Consider the following 15,050-nt stretch of genomic DNA (forward strand, 5'->3'; position numbering starts at 1 on the left):
TAAGTGAGAAACCAATATGTGAGAAGGAAGGAACCATATTAAGCCAGAGGGTTAGAATAATTTACTCAATTCAGTCCATCACCGCAGCTTCTATATGACACAGAGGTGGACTAAACACTTCTTGCCAAGTGAACCAGTCACGTTGCATCAATCCCCCCTCGTCTGCCCTCTCGTGGTTGAAACTTTGGGTCAAGAGACAGGACAGGAGTCAAACTACAATAGAGTTATCACTTTGAAGCTTTAATCCTGCCGTGCTCATACAACACCAGACACAGTTTTATTAAGAAAAACATCTGCAAGATGGTGGCCAGGAAACGTGTTCTAATTGTATCCTTTGTAGTAGACAACAGTCAACAATGTGTTGCAATGAGAAGGGTGACAGCAACATGAGCTCACACCCCTTCAGAGATGAGACAAATGCGTCATTTAGCAGCACGGTGTTAATGCAGCCCCCAGCTGTGGATGAGAGGCTTTTGGGACAGAAAGCACCATTTGTTCCACCGCAGGGAACCTTACGCAAAGACACATGCAGAACACATCACCTTCTCCCTTTGTAAGAACACAATCACTCCTACTAAGCTGTTTTAACAAAATAGTAGTATTTGAATGGCAAGTCACAATAAGACATTGTAGTGTTAAAATGTGGATTTATATGTGCATTTTAAAGAATAACTGTCTCCTCCAAACAGTTTAGCAACATCTACATGGTGCTGATTTCCTCCATTAAGCTCTGGTGTTTTGCGATAGTGAATTTAAGAAAAAAGGGCGTTGGTTTCAACACAAGAGAGAAAATGCTTCATCTTTAATATGAGGGAGACATGACAACAGTACCAGGTGCTGCCTACAGAACTCTGACCAAAAGAAAGACATAGTGGAAAAGGTAAGATGGGGAATGTTGAAGTTATTTATATGGGATTTCAAACCAAGCCAGTGTTTGGCAAATATGGTAGAAATAACCTCAACACATAAACATATTTCCCTTCCCAAGTAGATATCCCACAACTGCTTCTCATCAAGGTGCTACTTCAGTCCTAAACCACACAAGACGAAGAAAAAAGAGTGAGAAGAGGATGTATACAGTGGTAGTATCCCGTGTAAGGATCACTGTAAATCTGGTCCTGGATACCTGACGGGCCTCTTACGGTTTGCTCATTCCCTACAACAGACACCCACACTTGGTATGCCCATGAGGAAAGTGAAAACAAATGAAAAGTGGCATTCCATTAGGTCATAGTGACTGATGCTCTTGTGTGCAGGGCAAAATAAAAATATGAAGCCCTTTGTATACATACACATCAACTGGAAGACACATATAAAGAGTATAGCTCTCATACCAGGCATATCAATGCATTTCGCCACATGTTATTGTTGTCTTTCCAGATTCTTTCCGCTGGCCGTCACTCTCATGAACAATTAATCAGACAAACGTCTCCATTTGCACTATTACCACCATCTGCACTAATATCCCAAATCCATTGTCACTGTTGTTGTTGTTTAAGTTCATATATATTCTTCGATATATATTTATATTGTACATAGTAGTTACATGTTAAATGTTTATGCTTAGTTTCTCTGTTCTACTTTGTTGTCTTTAATGTCCTTGTTTTATATATTTTTCTTGTGTATTTGTATATTCCATGTATGTACGTTGAGAGCAATGTGTATGTACCTCTCTATTTTGTATGCATTCATATTGGTTCATTAATAAAAAATCAGTCAGTCAAAATGTTTCTCTAGTCCTGGTGGATAACAACGGTTGGATGATATTTTTAAATCAAATACAAATTTGTTAAAAATTAAATTTCGCCCCGACTTCGACTTTTACGAGGACACCTGAACGTCTCACGTGGCTCAGCCAATCAGAGACACGTATCCATCGTCAACAGGAAACGTTGCGAAGCGTCCTTAGAGATGTTGTCGTTACCGCTGCTGTAACTGTAGCATCTTTCTCCCCTCTGCGTACACAACGTCTGTGTTAAACTACTGACAACTACTCGATACTGACACAGAGGCTCATGAGAAAACGAGTAAAAGTGTGGAAGGTAAATCACGTATCACCAATAAGCTGTTCTCCAGCTAACTTAGCTGGCTGAGCAAGCGTCAAGTAGCTAGGAGCTAGTTAGCTAAGAGGCTAGCTTAATTAGCTTAGCTCATTCCGCCTTCCTAGCTGTCATTCACGTTACTGTTACTGTTACTAACCATTTCACGTGGATATTTTTGGTTCGTCGAGATGTGAATGTGTCTTCACTGTTTATTACAGGCTTAAGACACGTGTAATAAGCTCTCCCTTTGTCCAACTCTAGCTAGCTTCAAGAAGTCGGTGTGTTGATGTTGTTAACTGAGCTGATCTTCTAAGTGAAGACATGAGGCTTGCGAGCGAGACTGGCAGCCTTGTGTAGTCGCCTGCCCTTGAATTACATGCTATACAAATATATATATATATATATATAACAGATGTACACAGAATATCTCCCTTTCTCGTGCCATTCAACTGGTTTTGTGTATTTCTCTGCAGTAACCATGACTGCAGCTGCTCTCATAGGAGACCAGCTGATCCTTGAAGAGGACTACGATGAGAGCTACGCGCCCTCTGAACAAGGTACACAGTTAATATTCACCTGGGTGTAATCTACCTTTATGGATAGGATTGACTCTCTGTAGATTACATCACAGTTGATATTTACTAGCACCTCATTTGGTGGCAGGTGTGAAATCCTCATCTTGATTGGTTTACACTGATGTGTTGATTATTGATGAGAGATAATATACAGTCTTTTAATTGTGTGCTTATATTTTATCACGTTGTGCTACCGGCTTGAAAAGTGCTATACAAATAAAAACTATTATTATTCTATATTATTATTCATTCAATATCAATATATTGGATTTGTATCATATGGGTCTATGTCTCGGGGGGTCACTGAGCCTCAATGAATCGGTAAACTTACTAGATGCTGTGTAATGTACTAGACTTACATTCATCTCTGGCCCTCATATCGTTCTTTCTCTCATCCAGAGATCCAAGAGTACGCGAGAGAGATCGGCATTGATCCCGACAGTGAGCCGGAGCTCCTGTGGCTGGCCAGGGAGGGCATCGTGGCCCCTCTGCCTGCCGAGTGGAAGCCTTGGTAAGTAAGAGGAGACGGAGGCTGAGGAGAGGAGCCCCGGGAGCATGGCCCCCCCACAGAGAACAACCTTTAAAGAGGCTGCACAGGATGTCTAATGAAATCATATTTACTGTGGAGGATGTGGTGTTACGGTCTTACTCCGGGTTTCTGTTGCTCGAGAGATACAAGCGGCCCACTGCAGCAAGCTCGATTGATCAGAGTGTGTTTGACGCTTATGTAGTTATGTAGTTATGTAGTTGTGTAGTTGTGTAGTTGTCCGTGCAACTAGTCAAGGGTGGAGGTCTGTTCTTGAAGTCTGGTGGAGCTGCAGAGCGACCGTGTCTTGCTTCAACTTCTTGTCCGCTTCATCGAAAGTGTCTAATATAACGCCTCTTACATTACAACACACTTCTATATCAGGTAGATGCTGGATTCGATCAATTAAAGATATAGTGTGAAGGGTTTGTATTATATTGATGAATGAACAAACAGTATCTGAACTGAATGAAGCCTTTTCGTCTCTATAATTTAAGCCACTGTTGGGCCTAATGCTCCACCATTTCTGCTGTGTGTGCTGCTGTCGACTGAGAGGCTAAAACTAATCATTAAGTCAACTAAAATACACCTGAGGTGACCCTCTCCCCCCTTCTCTCCCTTTTCCTCCCACACAGCCAGGACGTGACGGGGGACATCTACTATTTCAACTTCTCCTCGGGCCAGTCCACCTGGGATCACCCCTGCGACGAGCACTACCGCTGGCTGGTGGTCCAGGAGCGTGAGCGCGCCAAGCTCACGGCCGCCGGAGGAGGTGCAGGGGCGAAGGACAAGAAGAAGAAGAAAGAAAAGAAGGAGAAGAAAGAGAAGAAGAAGAAGAAGGAGCCGCTCAAGACTCCTGGAGTGAGTGGTTGTTATATTTTTACACTATGCAATCAGACATATTTTGAAATCATTATTATCATTAAATGATGGGTCGGAGATCCCTAATCAACTTTGTTGAAGCGTTTCTGATGTCTGAACATTCTTGGTCTCGTGGCTTACGTCTCACACTTTGTCTTTTTTTCCCCTTCAGCCGCTGAGTTCCGCCCTGAGACCCCTCCCCTCCCCGCTGGGCAGCCTGGCTCCTCTGAGAGGTCTGGATGCTCCTGGACCAGGACCGCTGCCCGGCTCTGCTCCTCCTCTCCGGCGGTCCCTCGGCAGCTCTGGGGGCCTGGAGCCCCTAAAGACATCCCTCGGGGTACACCGAGGATACACTTTTGAATTGTTAGCCTCTCCCAAACCATCACACTGTAAATCATTCTTTAATGAATGTCTTTCTCTGAACAGGGCCCCCGGAGCAGTGGAGCAACTAGTGTTTTGGGCATGAGGCAGGAGGAGAGGGTGTCTCTCACTCTGCCTGGCTTTGATGATGATGATGATGAGAAAATCTCAGAAAACGAGGTGCAAGACAATGAAAAGACAAGTGCAAGATGATGAAAGTTGTCGTTTTAGCTGCCTGTGGCTCTCAAATGTATACTTTTACGTCCCCATCCAACCAGACATTGTCACTTTTTCAGCCGAGTCCTCGTGGTTCAGACCGATTATTGAAGAACCTTCATCTGGACCTGGATGCCCTCGGAGGAGGCCTGCAGTACGAGGTAGACAGCATCATATGCTTTGAACAGCATCGATTCTATTCTTCTTAGAATAGATCTTCAAATAAGAGGAAAAATGTCTTCTTCTTATTGAATGGTTTATCAGTTCCTGTGTGGAAAGTTTTATATGTGTGTGTGTGTGTGTGTGTGTGTGTGTGTGTGTGTGTGTGTGTGTGTGTGTGTGTGTGTGTGTGTGTGTGTGTGTGTGTGTGTGTGCTCTAGGACAGTGAAGCCAGTGGTGGAGCTCCAGCTGAGGAGAGGACAGAGCCAGAGCTGCAGGACTTGGCCTTATCTGGAGATCACAGCCCCGAACCACCGTCCCAACAGGTAGAAACACACACACACGCACACACACACACACACATGTTTTTATGTTGTAGATACTACATCTTGTTTTGAAGTTTGGTCCAGGACGTATTGTTTCCACACATTCTCTGTGCATCACTACCATGCAGTGGCCTTTTCTTGTTGTCTCATGTAGCTGTGACTCTAAACCATCTGTTATTCCTTCTCTCTGCCTCGTGTGACACCTTCACACCTCTCCCCTTTGCCCGGGTCGTGTTGGTGTAGCTGCTGTGCTGCTGGGATCTGTCCTACGGCCACGGCTGTCACTGTGTCTTCCTCTTTGTCCTGCTATCCTCCTACTGTCACTGTCACTGCTTTGCTGTCTGAGACTGTAGATTAGGAGCACGTCAAAACAATGAATACATCTATTCTATTTATCCCCGTTGGAAGTTCAACTTCTAAGAAAAGTCCTAATTTATGAATCTAAATATATTTTGCATTACCTACTAATGGAGGTTGGTAATGCATTTATTCTTTGTTCTAAAATGACACAGTGATTCAGCAGAACTAATGCGTATTGATTCGGTGATTTCTTCTACACATTGTGGCTTTTTCAGAGAAGAACCTCTGAAACAAAAAAGTCACGTTTATCAAACAGACCTGCTCCAGTCTGTGTGTCTGTGTTTGAGTGTGAGAGACAACTTGTCTGTTGTCCTTTTCAGAAATGCATGTTTTTATTTCCCATATTTATGTCTTTTGTGTTGGTTGTCTAACTTCACTCATTTTGTCCCTGCTAAATGCACGAACAGTCTGTTTTGCATGCAGTTGTGTTCAGATCATCTTCCCTTTCGTCACAATCTTTTTGTCTGCCTCCTTCCCTCACCTGCCCGCCTCCGTCCTTTCTCTCCCTTGTGTCTCTGTCTGCGACGGATGGACTCTCCTTCCTATTCCCCTCCACCAAGGACTCTCTGAGGGGACGCCACCTCCACCTGTCCTCACTGGCGGGACGCAGAAACCACGTCAGTGAGGAGGGGGCACGCCCTCCACGCGCCGCTAGACAGAGGGTAGCAGAGGAGTTAAATGAGGTGGAGGAGGAGGAGGACGACGAGGATCATCAGAGAGAGAAGGGAGAGGATGAAGGAGGAGGGGAAGCAGAGGAGGGAGGGACAGAGGGGAAAGGAGAGGAAGGAAAGGAGATGGAAGATGGAGAGGCACAAGACGAGGAGGCAGATGGGAGAAAAAGCAAAGAGATGGAGGACGAGCAGAGAGGAAGTAAAAGGTGTATAGAAAGCAAGAAGGAGGAGGAGGAAGTAGAGAGCGACGAGGTAGAGGAGGAATGCTGTGAAGGCGGTGATGAAGAGATAGATGACGGTGGGGAAAGTTGTGCTGGAAGCCAGCGGCATGAGACCAGAGACAGAGGAGAGAATGTGGAGCGTGACGAGGCAGGGGATAGTTCAATGGAGGAAGAGGAGAAGGAAGAAGTGGGAGCGGAAGGAGAAAAACAGGAATTTGAGGAAAGTAGTGATGAAGTTGTAGAGAAAAGCTTCAAAAGTGATCACGGTGGAGGCAGTGAGGAGGAGGACAAAACCGACGAAGAGAAGGATGAGCTAGAGGGAAGCGTAGATGAAGAAGAAGGGGCGAATGAGAGCGAGGAAGAGGAGGTGGAGATAAATACCGAAAGAGAGAAAGAGGAGGAAGAGGAGGGTGAGAACGACGAGGCTTTGGAGAGATGCTCCCTGAGCCAGAGGAGACATACAGAGAGCGATGAGGAGGTGTTAGAGAGACGTGCACAGAGCGAAGGAGGAGAAACCGAGGGGGAGGGACTGGAGGGAGACGACCAATCGGATGCCCGAAAGCCCCAGAATGCATCGGAGAGTGAGCAGGAGGTCGTGGAGGTTTTGAGGACTCGGGTCCGACCAGCCAAGCTAAGCGGGAAGATGATGCCGAGTGACCTTAAAACGCTTGACCGAAAGAGAAAAACTCTCGCTGGCAAGACGGAGAATGTGACTAAAAAATGCCCTCTTCCTGCAGAGGTGGGTTTCGGTGTTGCCTCTCTGTGTGTGCATACACCCCCCCTCTCCTCCCCTCCTCCTCCCCCATACATTCACTACCCGACCCTCTGCAAGCAGGTGCATGTAGCTCCCAGAATCCAACTCCACTGCCTTAGGGGCTCCCAGCCTGAACGTCCTCAGTGGAGTATCATCTGAGCCCCCGAGGACTGGATTGGAACGTTCTGATCCCTCTTTCCCGTCCACAGTGCAGTTCTTTGGGCACATGCATAGTAGTTTTGGTTGTCAACACAGGACTCTCATCTCCCGCCATGTTCTCCCCCCTTTTTCAGAGTCTGCTTGCTTTCGATCACAGGCTGTCTGATTTCACCGTAGGCTCGTCGGCCTTGTTTGTGTTTGCATGTACGCTGCTTTTGACGTACGCTAGCCTGCGTGTGTGTGTTTCTTAGTCTCTTTGGAAAACACAGCATGCTTCGATGTGTCAGTGTTTGCTGGTGCGATTTTTGTTTGTTCATTCAGAAGCCGCTGCCTCGTCGTTGAGTGTGTGTCTCTGTGTGTTGTTGCAGGAGTCCGAGGCCAGCGAGAACATCGAGGAGGCTTCCTCCTCCATCGACTTCAAGGTACTCTGATCGTGCGGTGCGATACTTATTCACCACCATTCGTTCGTTTCAAACTGTTTATCGTCAACCTGTTTTTGTATCCCGCAGCTGTCGGAGAAGGTGCGAGACATCAACGACCTCTCCGGCACTGCGAGTCCACTGGAGGGAGACGACAAAGAGGACACCAAAGAGGAAGAGGAGAGTGGAGGAGGGGCAAAGACGAAGAAGGCGGAGGCTGCCAAGAGGTTTGTTGTTTTGATTTTGTTCCTGGAAAACCACTGCTGTGCTCCGAATAAGTTGCAAAGGAATTGGAAGTTCATTTTTCCAACACAAATTCATTCGTTTTTATTTTGAGCTTTGAAATCGTCAATTGTGAAAATGTTCAGGAGCCAAATTATTCTTCGTAAAAGTCCCAACTATTACATTTATTTTGGTGAGACATGCAGCTACATTGTCAAAAGAAGGACATGGACAATTAAGAAGTATTAAAGTTTTGTCCATTAATAAATACAACGGAAAGTTGCGTGCAATCCTATTTGTTATTTTCTACTTTATTTAGCCGTGGTATTCGTATGACACCTTTCTCCCTCTTCAGGCATTTGCAGGCTGCTGGTAAAGACGCCCCTCCGGCTCTGAAAGTTGACCGACTCGTCCTCCACCAGTCCAGCCCTTCGCCCTCTCTCTCAAGCTCGTCCCGTTCAGAGCAAGATGTCGGGCACCGTCTGAAAACTGAAAGCCTCGGCACGACTCCGGGGCTGCAAAGGCCTGAGACCTCCAGAGGTCGGCTGGTCCGCACCTCCAGAACCCGACTCGAAGACGCTGAACTCCGCTTACAAAACCAAGAGGACTCACTGGGAGAAGAGCCAAGCTGGAGAATCCAGAGAGACAGAGAGAAGATAGAGAGGGAGGAAGAGGAAGAGGAGAGGAGGAGGGCAGAGAGAGAGGAGAGGAGTCTGAGAGAGAGGAAGGAGGAGAGGGAGAGGGCAGAGAGAGAGGAGAGGAGTCTGAGAGAGAGGAAGGAGGAGAGGGAGAGGAGGAAGGCAGATCGAGATGTGGAGGAGGAGAGGAAGCTGAAGGAGGAGAGGGAGAGGGCAGAGAGAGAGGACAGGAGTCTGAGGGAGAGGAAGGAGGAGAGGGAGAGAGCAGAAAGAGAGGAGAGGAGTCTGAGCGAGAGGAAGGAGGAGAGGGAGAGGAGAAAGGCAGATCGAGATGTGGAGGAGGAGAGGGAGCACGTGATGAAGGAGAAGACGAGTAGAATGCTTCTCCTCCAAGAGGAGCTGAGGAGAGAAGAGGAGGAGGAGAGGAAGCTGAAGGAGGAGAGCGAGGAAAAACTGAGGTGGGCATGGAAAGTGAAACATACATTTACATTTACTGATAAAACATAAACAATGTCTTGAACCATGAATCCACAGGGCTGTGCGGCAGCGTCTCCTGTCTAAGATGAGAGAGGAGGAGGCCAAGCTGAATGAGGAGTCAGAGAGGACGCTGGAGGAGCTCAGAGAGTCCGCTCAGCAAAAGAGGAAGAGGCAGCAACACCAACTCAGGTCAGAAACAAAGAAAACAAATGTGCAGGAAACAACATGAGGCGGAATCTGCAATGCAGACTTTCCAAATCAATGGCAACAAATTCTCCCGCTTTATAGAACATGAATCTTGCAAATCAACCGATCTCAAATCAGTTGTGTCGTGTGCTCAGGGAGGAGAGCGAGGTCCTGCTGAAGGAGCTGCACATCGCTCTGGAGGAGGAGCGAGCGGCGGAGCGCGGCCGACTGGAGGCCCAGAAGAGGCAGGACTCTGAACGCCTGAAGGCGGAGTCAGAGGAGGAGCTTCAGGTGGAGAAGAGGAGACTCCAGGGAGAGAGGGAGGAGAAACTGAGCTCCCTGAAACACGAGGTGAAGCGGATCTTCTTGTGTCCTTCTCGCTTTACGATTTCAATATTATTTAGTCATTATAAATGTCAGTTTTTACATTTAGTCATTGCATGTGTAATGAGATTACATTTCTGCATAACTAGGAGATCTCAATAATCACTTAGAGAACAAGCTAAAAATAGCAATCAACCAGACTGAGGGCGTCCAGGCTGAGCGAAATAAGATCAATAAAGAGTTGTTGAGGGCTCAGGAGAAACTCACTGCAAACAAAACAGCTGCTGAGCATCTGCAGGATGAGGTCAGACTCTTGAATCGTAAGGCCGATGAAAAGAACAGAGTGAGAGTCATTATCAATGTCAGTGTTTACATTTAGTCATTGCATGTGTAATGAGATTACATTTCTGCATAACTAATGAGAGATATCTCATTCGACACAAACAAAGCTAAACACACTCGCAGATGAACAAATAGCTGAACAGTCAATCTGTTTGAAAATCTATATAAGTAAAGTTTAGTTGAAAATGTCACTTTTATTAAGCAATCTGGAGTACAAGAAAGAAAGAAGAGCTCTTGACGTACATGACGTTTGGCATATTAAGCTGGAAAACGTAGCCTGAAGCTAACTTTCTATTGTTCTATTGACTTGCCCTCCTGTCACCCTCTTCAGTGCAGTTCAGTTTTAGTTTATTTCCTGTCTGACTGCAAGAGCAAGAATTATCAGTTATGATGGTGCCATCAACCGTATTACCGACATATTTTGGGTTATAAATCCGCAGAAAATATGCTTTTAAAACCCATTATGGAAGTAAAATGTTTAAGAAAGGCATTAACAGGATCTAACTCAACATTCTCTAAACACTTCGGCTGTTAATGTGTTGTGTTCATGTAAACATCAGACATAACTGGAAACACCACAAGAACCAGACCCTTTGTGTTCTGTTTTGGGGGTACCTGGTGGCATTGGACCCGAGGGACTCGGATTAATGATCTGTCCATATGTCCGTCTCTGTGTTTGCTCTGCTTTGTCTGTATGAAGGTGAAAATCACAGAGAGGAGGAGGGAACCCATGAGTACACGGCCTGAACAGCAACTGGCAGGGTACCAGCGAGAGGTCAGAGGACGTGTACACACACACACACACACACACACACACACACACACACAGATTCTGTACAGAATTACATCATCATGTGGATTTCTTTTCTCTGAATTTAATTTCACTGGAATATAACTTGTTGTTAACTGTAAACTGACCTTCGCCGTCGACCGTCTAGCTGGCTGATGTTCTTCAGGAAGTGCGGGAGGAAGTGCAGCGAGATCACGAGAGGAAGCTGGAGCAGCTGAGGGAGGACCACCGGAGAGAGATGAACAGCATCAGAGAGAAATACCTCGACGAGGTCGGATGGTGTTTACCTTTCACAATCACATGCTCTCTATATTGTGCCATATTTTATTTAGTGTGTGTGTGTGTGTGTGTGTGTGTGTGTGTGTGTGTGTGTGTGTGTGTGTGTGTGTGTTCCAGGAGACTGCACAGAGGGCGCGCTTGCTTTGTACTCTGCAGGAGGAAAGAGAACATCTCCAGGCCTCGCATGCCGTCCAACTGGAGAAACTCCGCATGCAGCTCAACACACAGATACAAAAGACACAGCTGACGCACACGCGCAAGGTGAGGCCAGACGGACCAGAAGGACACACACATTTACTAATGATGCACGGCTGAACTTGACTCCGCCGTTTTCATTTAAAGTCACGGTCGGTAATCTTGAGGAACAAGCAAGAGTACGCTAGAATTTAAAATGATCCAACCGAAAAAATCCCTTTACTCCTTCCTCCATAGCCACCACGATCTAAGATAATAAACACTTTATTCCAGTGAATAAGTCTCATTTCTTCTGTTAGGAGTCAGAACTGGAGGATCTGGCCGATCAGATGGAGCTCAGAGCCAAAGAGCTGAAGAGCCAGGAGGCCATGCTGCAGACCAAGGTCTGCTATCCCATACTGTATGTACTATTAATCACTGATACACCAACCTGAACCACAGGGACTGATGGTTTCTGTCTCTTATCAGGCGGCAGATCTGAAGAGGAGGAGGAAGAAGCTTGGGGAGGAAGAGGAGGAAGTGGACAGACAGATAGAGGTGGGACATCCTGCTTTCTCTTCATGAAAACAGAGATTACATTCATCAACCCCGTCCATCTATCAACCCCCTATTTCCCCGTGTGTGTGTGTGTGTGTGTGTGTGTGTGTGTGTGTGTGTGTGTGTGTGTGTGTCCAGGTCTTACCCCGGGTGATCCAGCAGAGGGACCAGCTGACGGAGGAGCTGGAGAGGATGAGAGAGGAGAAACATCAAGCCAGAGAACTCCTCCAGCGAGCGAGGGAGGAGAGGAGCGAGGCCAAGGAGGAGGAGGAGAGGCTGAGGGAGGAGAGAGACAAAGCCAGGGAGGAGAGCCGGAGGGCAAAGGAGGACAAGGCTCGACTGGAGAGCAAGGTGGCGCTGCTGCAGGAGAGGTGCGACCGCCTCAGTCGCAGAGTCGGGTACAGTTTCACGCATGCTATTCGGTTTCAGCCAATCAAAGGACTTTCCAGTGTTCCTGCGCAAGATTTGAAAGGGATTTTGGTTTTTATTTTGTACGATCAGTGAGCTGGAACACAGCGAAGGAGTGAGTGCCTCCTCCAGACTAGAACCTAAACAGGACAAGAAGAAGGCAGAGAAAGCCGAGGTGACGGCGCCCTCCAGTGACAGGAGAGACTCATCGCTGCATGTGGAAGACCTGGACGACTCGCCGCACTCCCCTGTACCTGACAGCCACGGCAGCATGGACGAGTAAGGAGGGAGGGAGGGGGGGAGAGAGAGAGAGAGAGAGAGAACTGAGAATACATTTGTGTTTGTGAAAGCATAACTTTTTTATATTTACCAGTACTTGGTCCTGGATGTTGGGACCAGATGGGGATTGTGTTCTTAATTGGCTCACTCTTGATCAGAAAATTCACGAGTGTGCGTTAAGCCTCGTCCCTCATCCCCACACCTCTCTGTGTCCAGGTTCAGACGCTACATCTCCTCACATGGAGCATCCATCCACAAAACCAAACTCTTCCTGGAGAGGGAGAGCAGCCGGCTGATGGAGAGACAGGCAGCTCTGCGGGCGGCCCAGACCAGCTCCTCCCAGGACCCCGACCAGGATGGAGGGGTGACTGAGGAGGTGATAAGAACCCTCCAGCAGGTAGGGAGGAGCATAGTTCATCTCCTGCAGCAATAATGGTGTGACGACAGTTAGGTGACGGGGTTGGTAAGTGCTGCTTCCTTTCCTGTCGCTCCGTCAGGAGGCCAGACACGTGGTGGAGCTGCAGCGGACGGTTCAGAGAGGAAACACTCTCCTGCGGAGGAAAGAGGAGCAACTGCAGCAGCTCGAGAGCTCGATGGCCGAAGAGGTCCGGAGAAAAACCGCCGTCTGTGTCTGAGCTCTTACTGTAGTACTCAGTTAAAGTGGTACTTCTCTGAGGAGCTGTTGTACTTTAAGGTTAACCAGCACCGTCAGTTATAGCTGATGCTGGAAATAATGATTAAAACAAATCTATTTACAAATAAATATACAATACATTTGTAGTTTTCTTGCGCTCTGTGTTCCTATTATTTGTGTTTGCTGTTTTAAGGATGAATTAAATCAACAGGTAATTATCGTGTCTTGTTCTGTCTGTGCAGCCGTTCATTGAGGATCTGTCTCGGCTGGCAGGAGAGAGGAAGGTGACTTTTGATGTGACTGAATCTGACCTCAGCAGCACTCTGGACCCGCCAGATAGGACAGGTAACACATAATTAAGGTTTAATTACCAAAGAAACGGAGATATTCAATGTTATTATTGCCATAGTGCTGATATTCATCTGCTCCTATCAGGTTATCATGTCAGCTACACTTAGATATCTCTCTCCCTCTCTCTGTCGTCATCAGGTCATCCCACCGTCCCGGACAAAGTCCAGGAGTTAGCGGAGTCCCTGCAGCAGATCTCAGGCCAGCTCCACACCGTCCTGAGTGTGTTGGGTTCACTGGGGCCGAGGCAGAGCGCCACACCTTACGCCGCCTTTCCTCCGCCTCAACATCACTCCTCCGCCCTGCACCAGATGCACACCCTGAGCTCCAGCTCCTCAGCTCCGCCTCCGCGGCTCTCGGAGCCGTCCTGGAACTGGGCGCCCCAAGGCAGCTCCACGGCCACCCCGTTCTTCAGCACCCCCATCAGCAGTGGGCTGAGGGCCTCCGAGGATCTCTTCAACAGCCGATGGAGCCAGATATTCCCCAGTATGCCAACAGACGCCTCCTTTAGCTTTAGACTTAGTGAAGCAGCATTAATTTGTTTAAAAGGGTTTTTATCAGTTTGTTCTGTTCTCCAGGAGCAGCCATGGACCCCATCGCCTCCAGCACCATGGGGTCTACCTCTGCTTACTCATCATACACTCCTGCTAGGTATCCTGCCACCCATACACCAACACGTTTATTATAGATTGCACACATATCAACGCCATCTCAAATGAACGTGTGTGTCTTTGTGTGTTAAAGTGAACACGGTCGCAGCCTGCTGTCCGTGCAGAAGTCAGCGGAGGTGGACGGCCAGAGGCTGCAGGGGCTGATTGACGGCAACAAGAGGTGGCTGGAGATGCGCAAGAAGGACACCAGCATGTATCCTTCTATCACACACACACACACACTCGCCCAAACTGACACATTCATATAGTTATTGTGTTTAATCTCCAAAAACAGCACACAATCCAGCGTCTGGATTCCAACCCCTTCTCAATGTACCTGCTATAAACCGACATGCTGACATACTGAATGCACAGCGTCACTCGTCAGACAGTTTTAATGCCGTCACGGTCTTTAACTCTGCCTTCCAGACCTCTGTTCACTCGCTATCGCGCTCCTCCGACCAAGAGCAGCCTGGTCCAGCTGGGCCTGGATGACAACAACCAGATCAGAGTCTATCATTACTGAGGACGCGACGCACGGTTCAGTCCTTTCGCACTGTGACTGGAGCCGAGGACTTTGGAGCGTTAACGGCCGGGGCGGCGAGTCAGCGTTGTGGCGTTTACAACGCGGGGTAGTGCAAAGGTTTTCAGGGAAAGTCCAACCTCCTCTGCTGTGATTGGAGGAAGAGATGACTGCAGAGGACTTGGCGATTCAGGGAGGAGGACTGAGGAATCCCCGGCTCCTACTGTCCGCATGTCGGAGCGAGACACTGAACCCCGAGTTCTGTTTTAGCCTGTGAGGAATAGAAATTAGAATCCCTGTTTGTAAAAAATGGAGCAAATACACTTTTATTTTACATGAATTACTTCTTCATGTTCCACAGATGTTGACAGTCATTAGCAGTGAGCCATTGTACACTTTGTGTGCAGGAAGAGTAAACATGTATTTTGTGCATATACTGTATGTGTAAATATATGCTGTATTTTTCTATGAAATATTTGAATAAATATAATTTGACATACTAATGCATTGTGTCCTAGTAGAGGCTAGTACCTGGTTGTCGTCCTGTATTATATGTTCACAGAGAACCT

General features: G+C 47.3%; 1 protein-coding gene across 5 annotated transcripts; it reads left to right on the plus strand.

Moving 5' to 3' along the window:
- The first annotated feature begins 1,892 nt into the window (after positions 1-1,892).
- On the plus strand, positions 1,893-15,011 carry cep164 (centrosomal protein 164). 5 transcript variants are annotated; one of them, XM_076100976.1, is made up of 28 exons: positions 1,893-2,042; positions 2,516-2,599; positions 3,017-3,128; positions 3,779-4,004; positions 4,177-4,341; positions 4,431-4,544; positions 4,661-4,741; positions 4,961-5,065; positions 5,986-7,056; positions 7,599-7,652; positions 7,740-7,876; positions 8,227-8,967; positions 9,044-9,175; positions 9,328-9,523; positions 10,539-10,613; positions 10,777-10,899; positions 11,025-11,168; positions 11,402-11,485; positions 11,571-11,639; positions 11,778-12,037; positions 12,141-12,326; positions 12,543-12,723; positions 12,824-12,931; positions 13,203-13,305; positions 13,450-13,794; positions 13,887-13,959; positions 14,053-14,172; positions 14,388-15,011. In XM_076100976.1, exons 2-28 carry the CDS (start codon positions 2,521-2,523, stop codon positions 14,482-14,484), a joined length of 5,181 nt encoding a protein of 1,726 aa, XP_075957091.1. In that variant the 5' UTR covers positions 1,893-2,042; positions 2,516-2,520; the 3' UTR covers positions 14,485-15,011. The 5 variants fall into 5 exon arrangements, with proteins under 5 accessions (XP_075957091.1, XP_075957094.1, XP_075957093.1 ...); XM_076100979.1 differs by having other exon boundaries at positions 12,543-12,702; XM_076100978.1 differs by having other exon boundaries at positions 11,028-11,168.
- The last annotated feature ends 39 nt before the right edge of the window (positions 15,012-15,050 follow it).

This window comes from Anarhichas minor, unplaced genomic scaffold (assembly GCF_050575085.1).
Source record: "Anarhichas minor isolate MPS153535 unplaced genomic scaffold, ASM5057508v1 ptg000026l, whole genome shotgun sequence".
NCBI lineage: Eukaryota > Metazoa > Chordata > Actinopteri > Perciformes > Anarhichadidae > Anarhichas > Anarhichas minor.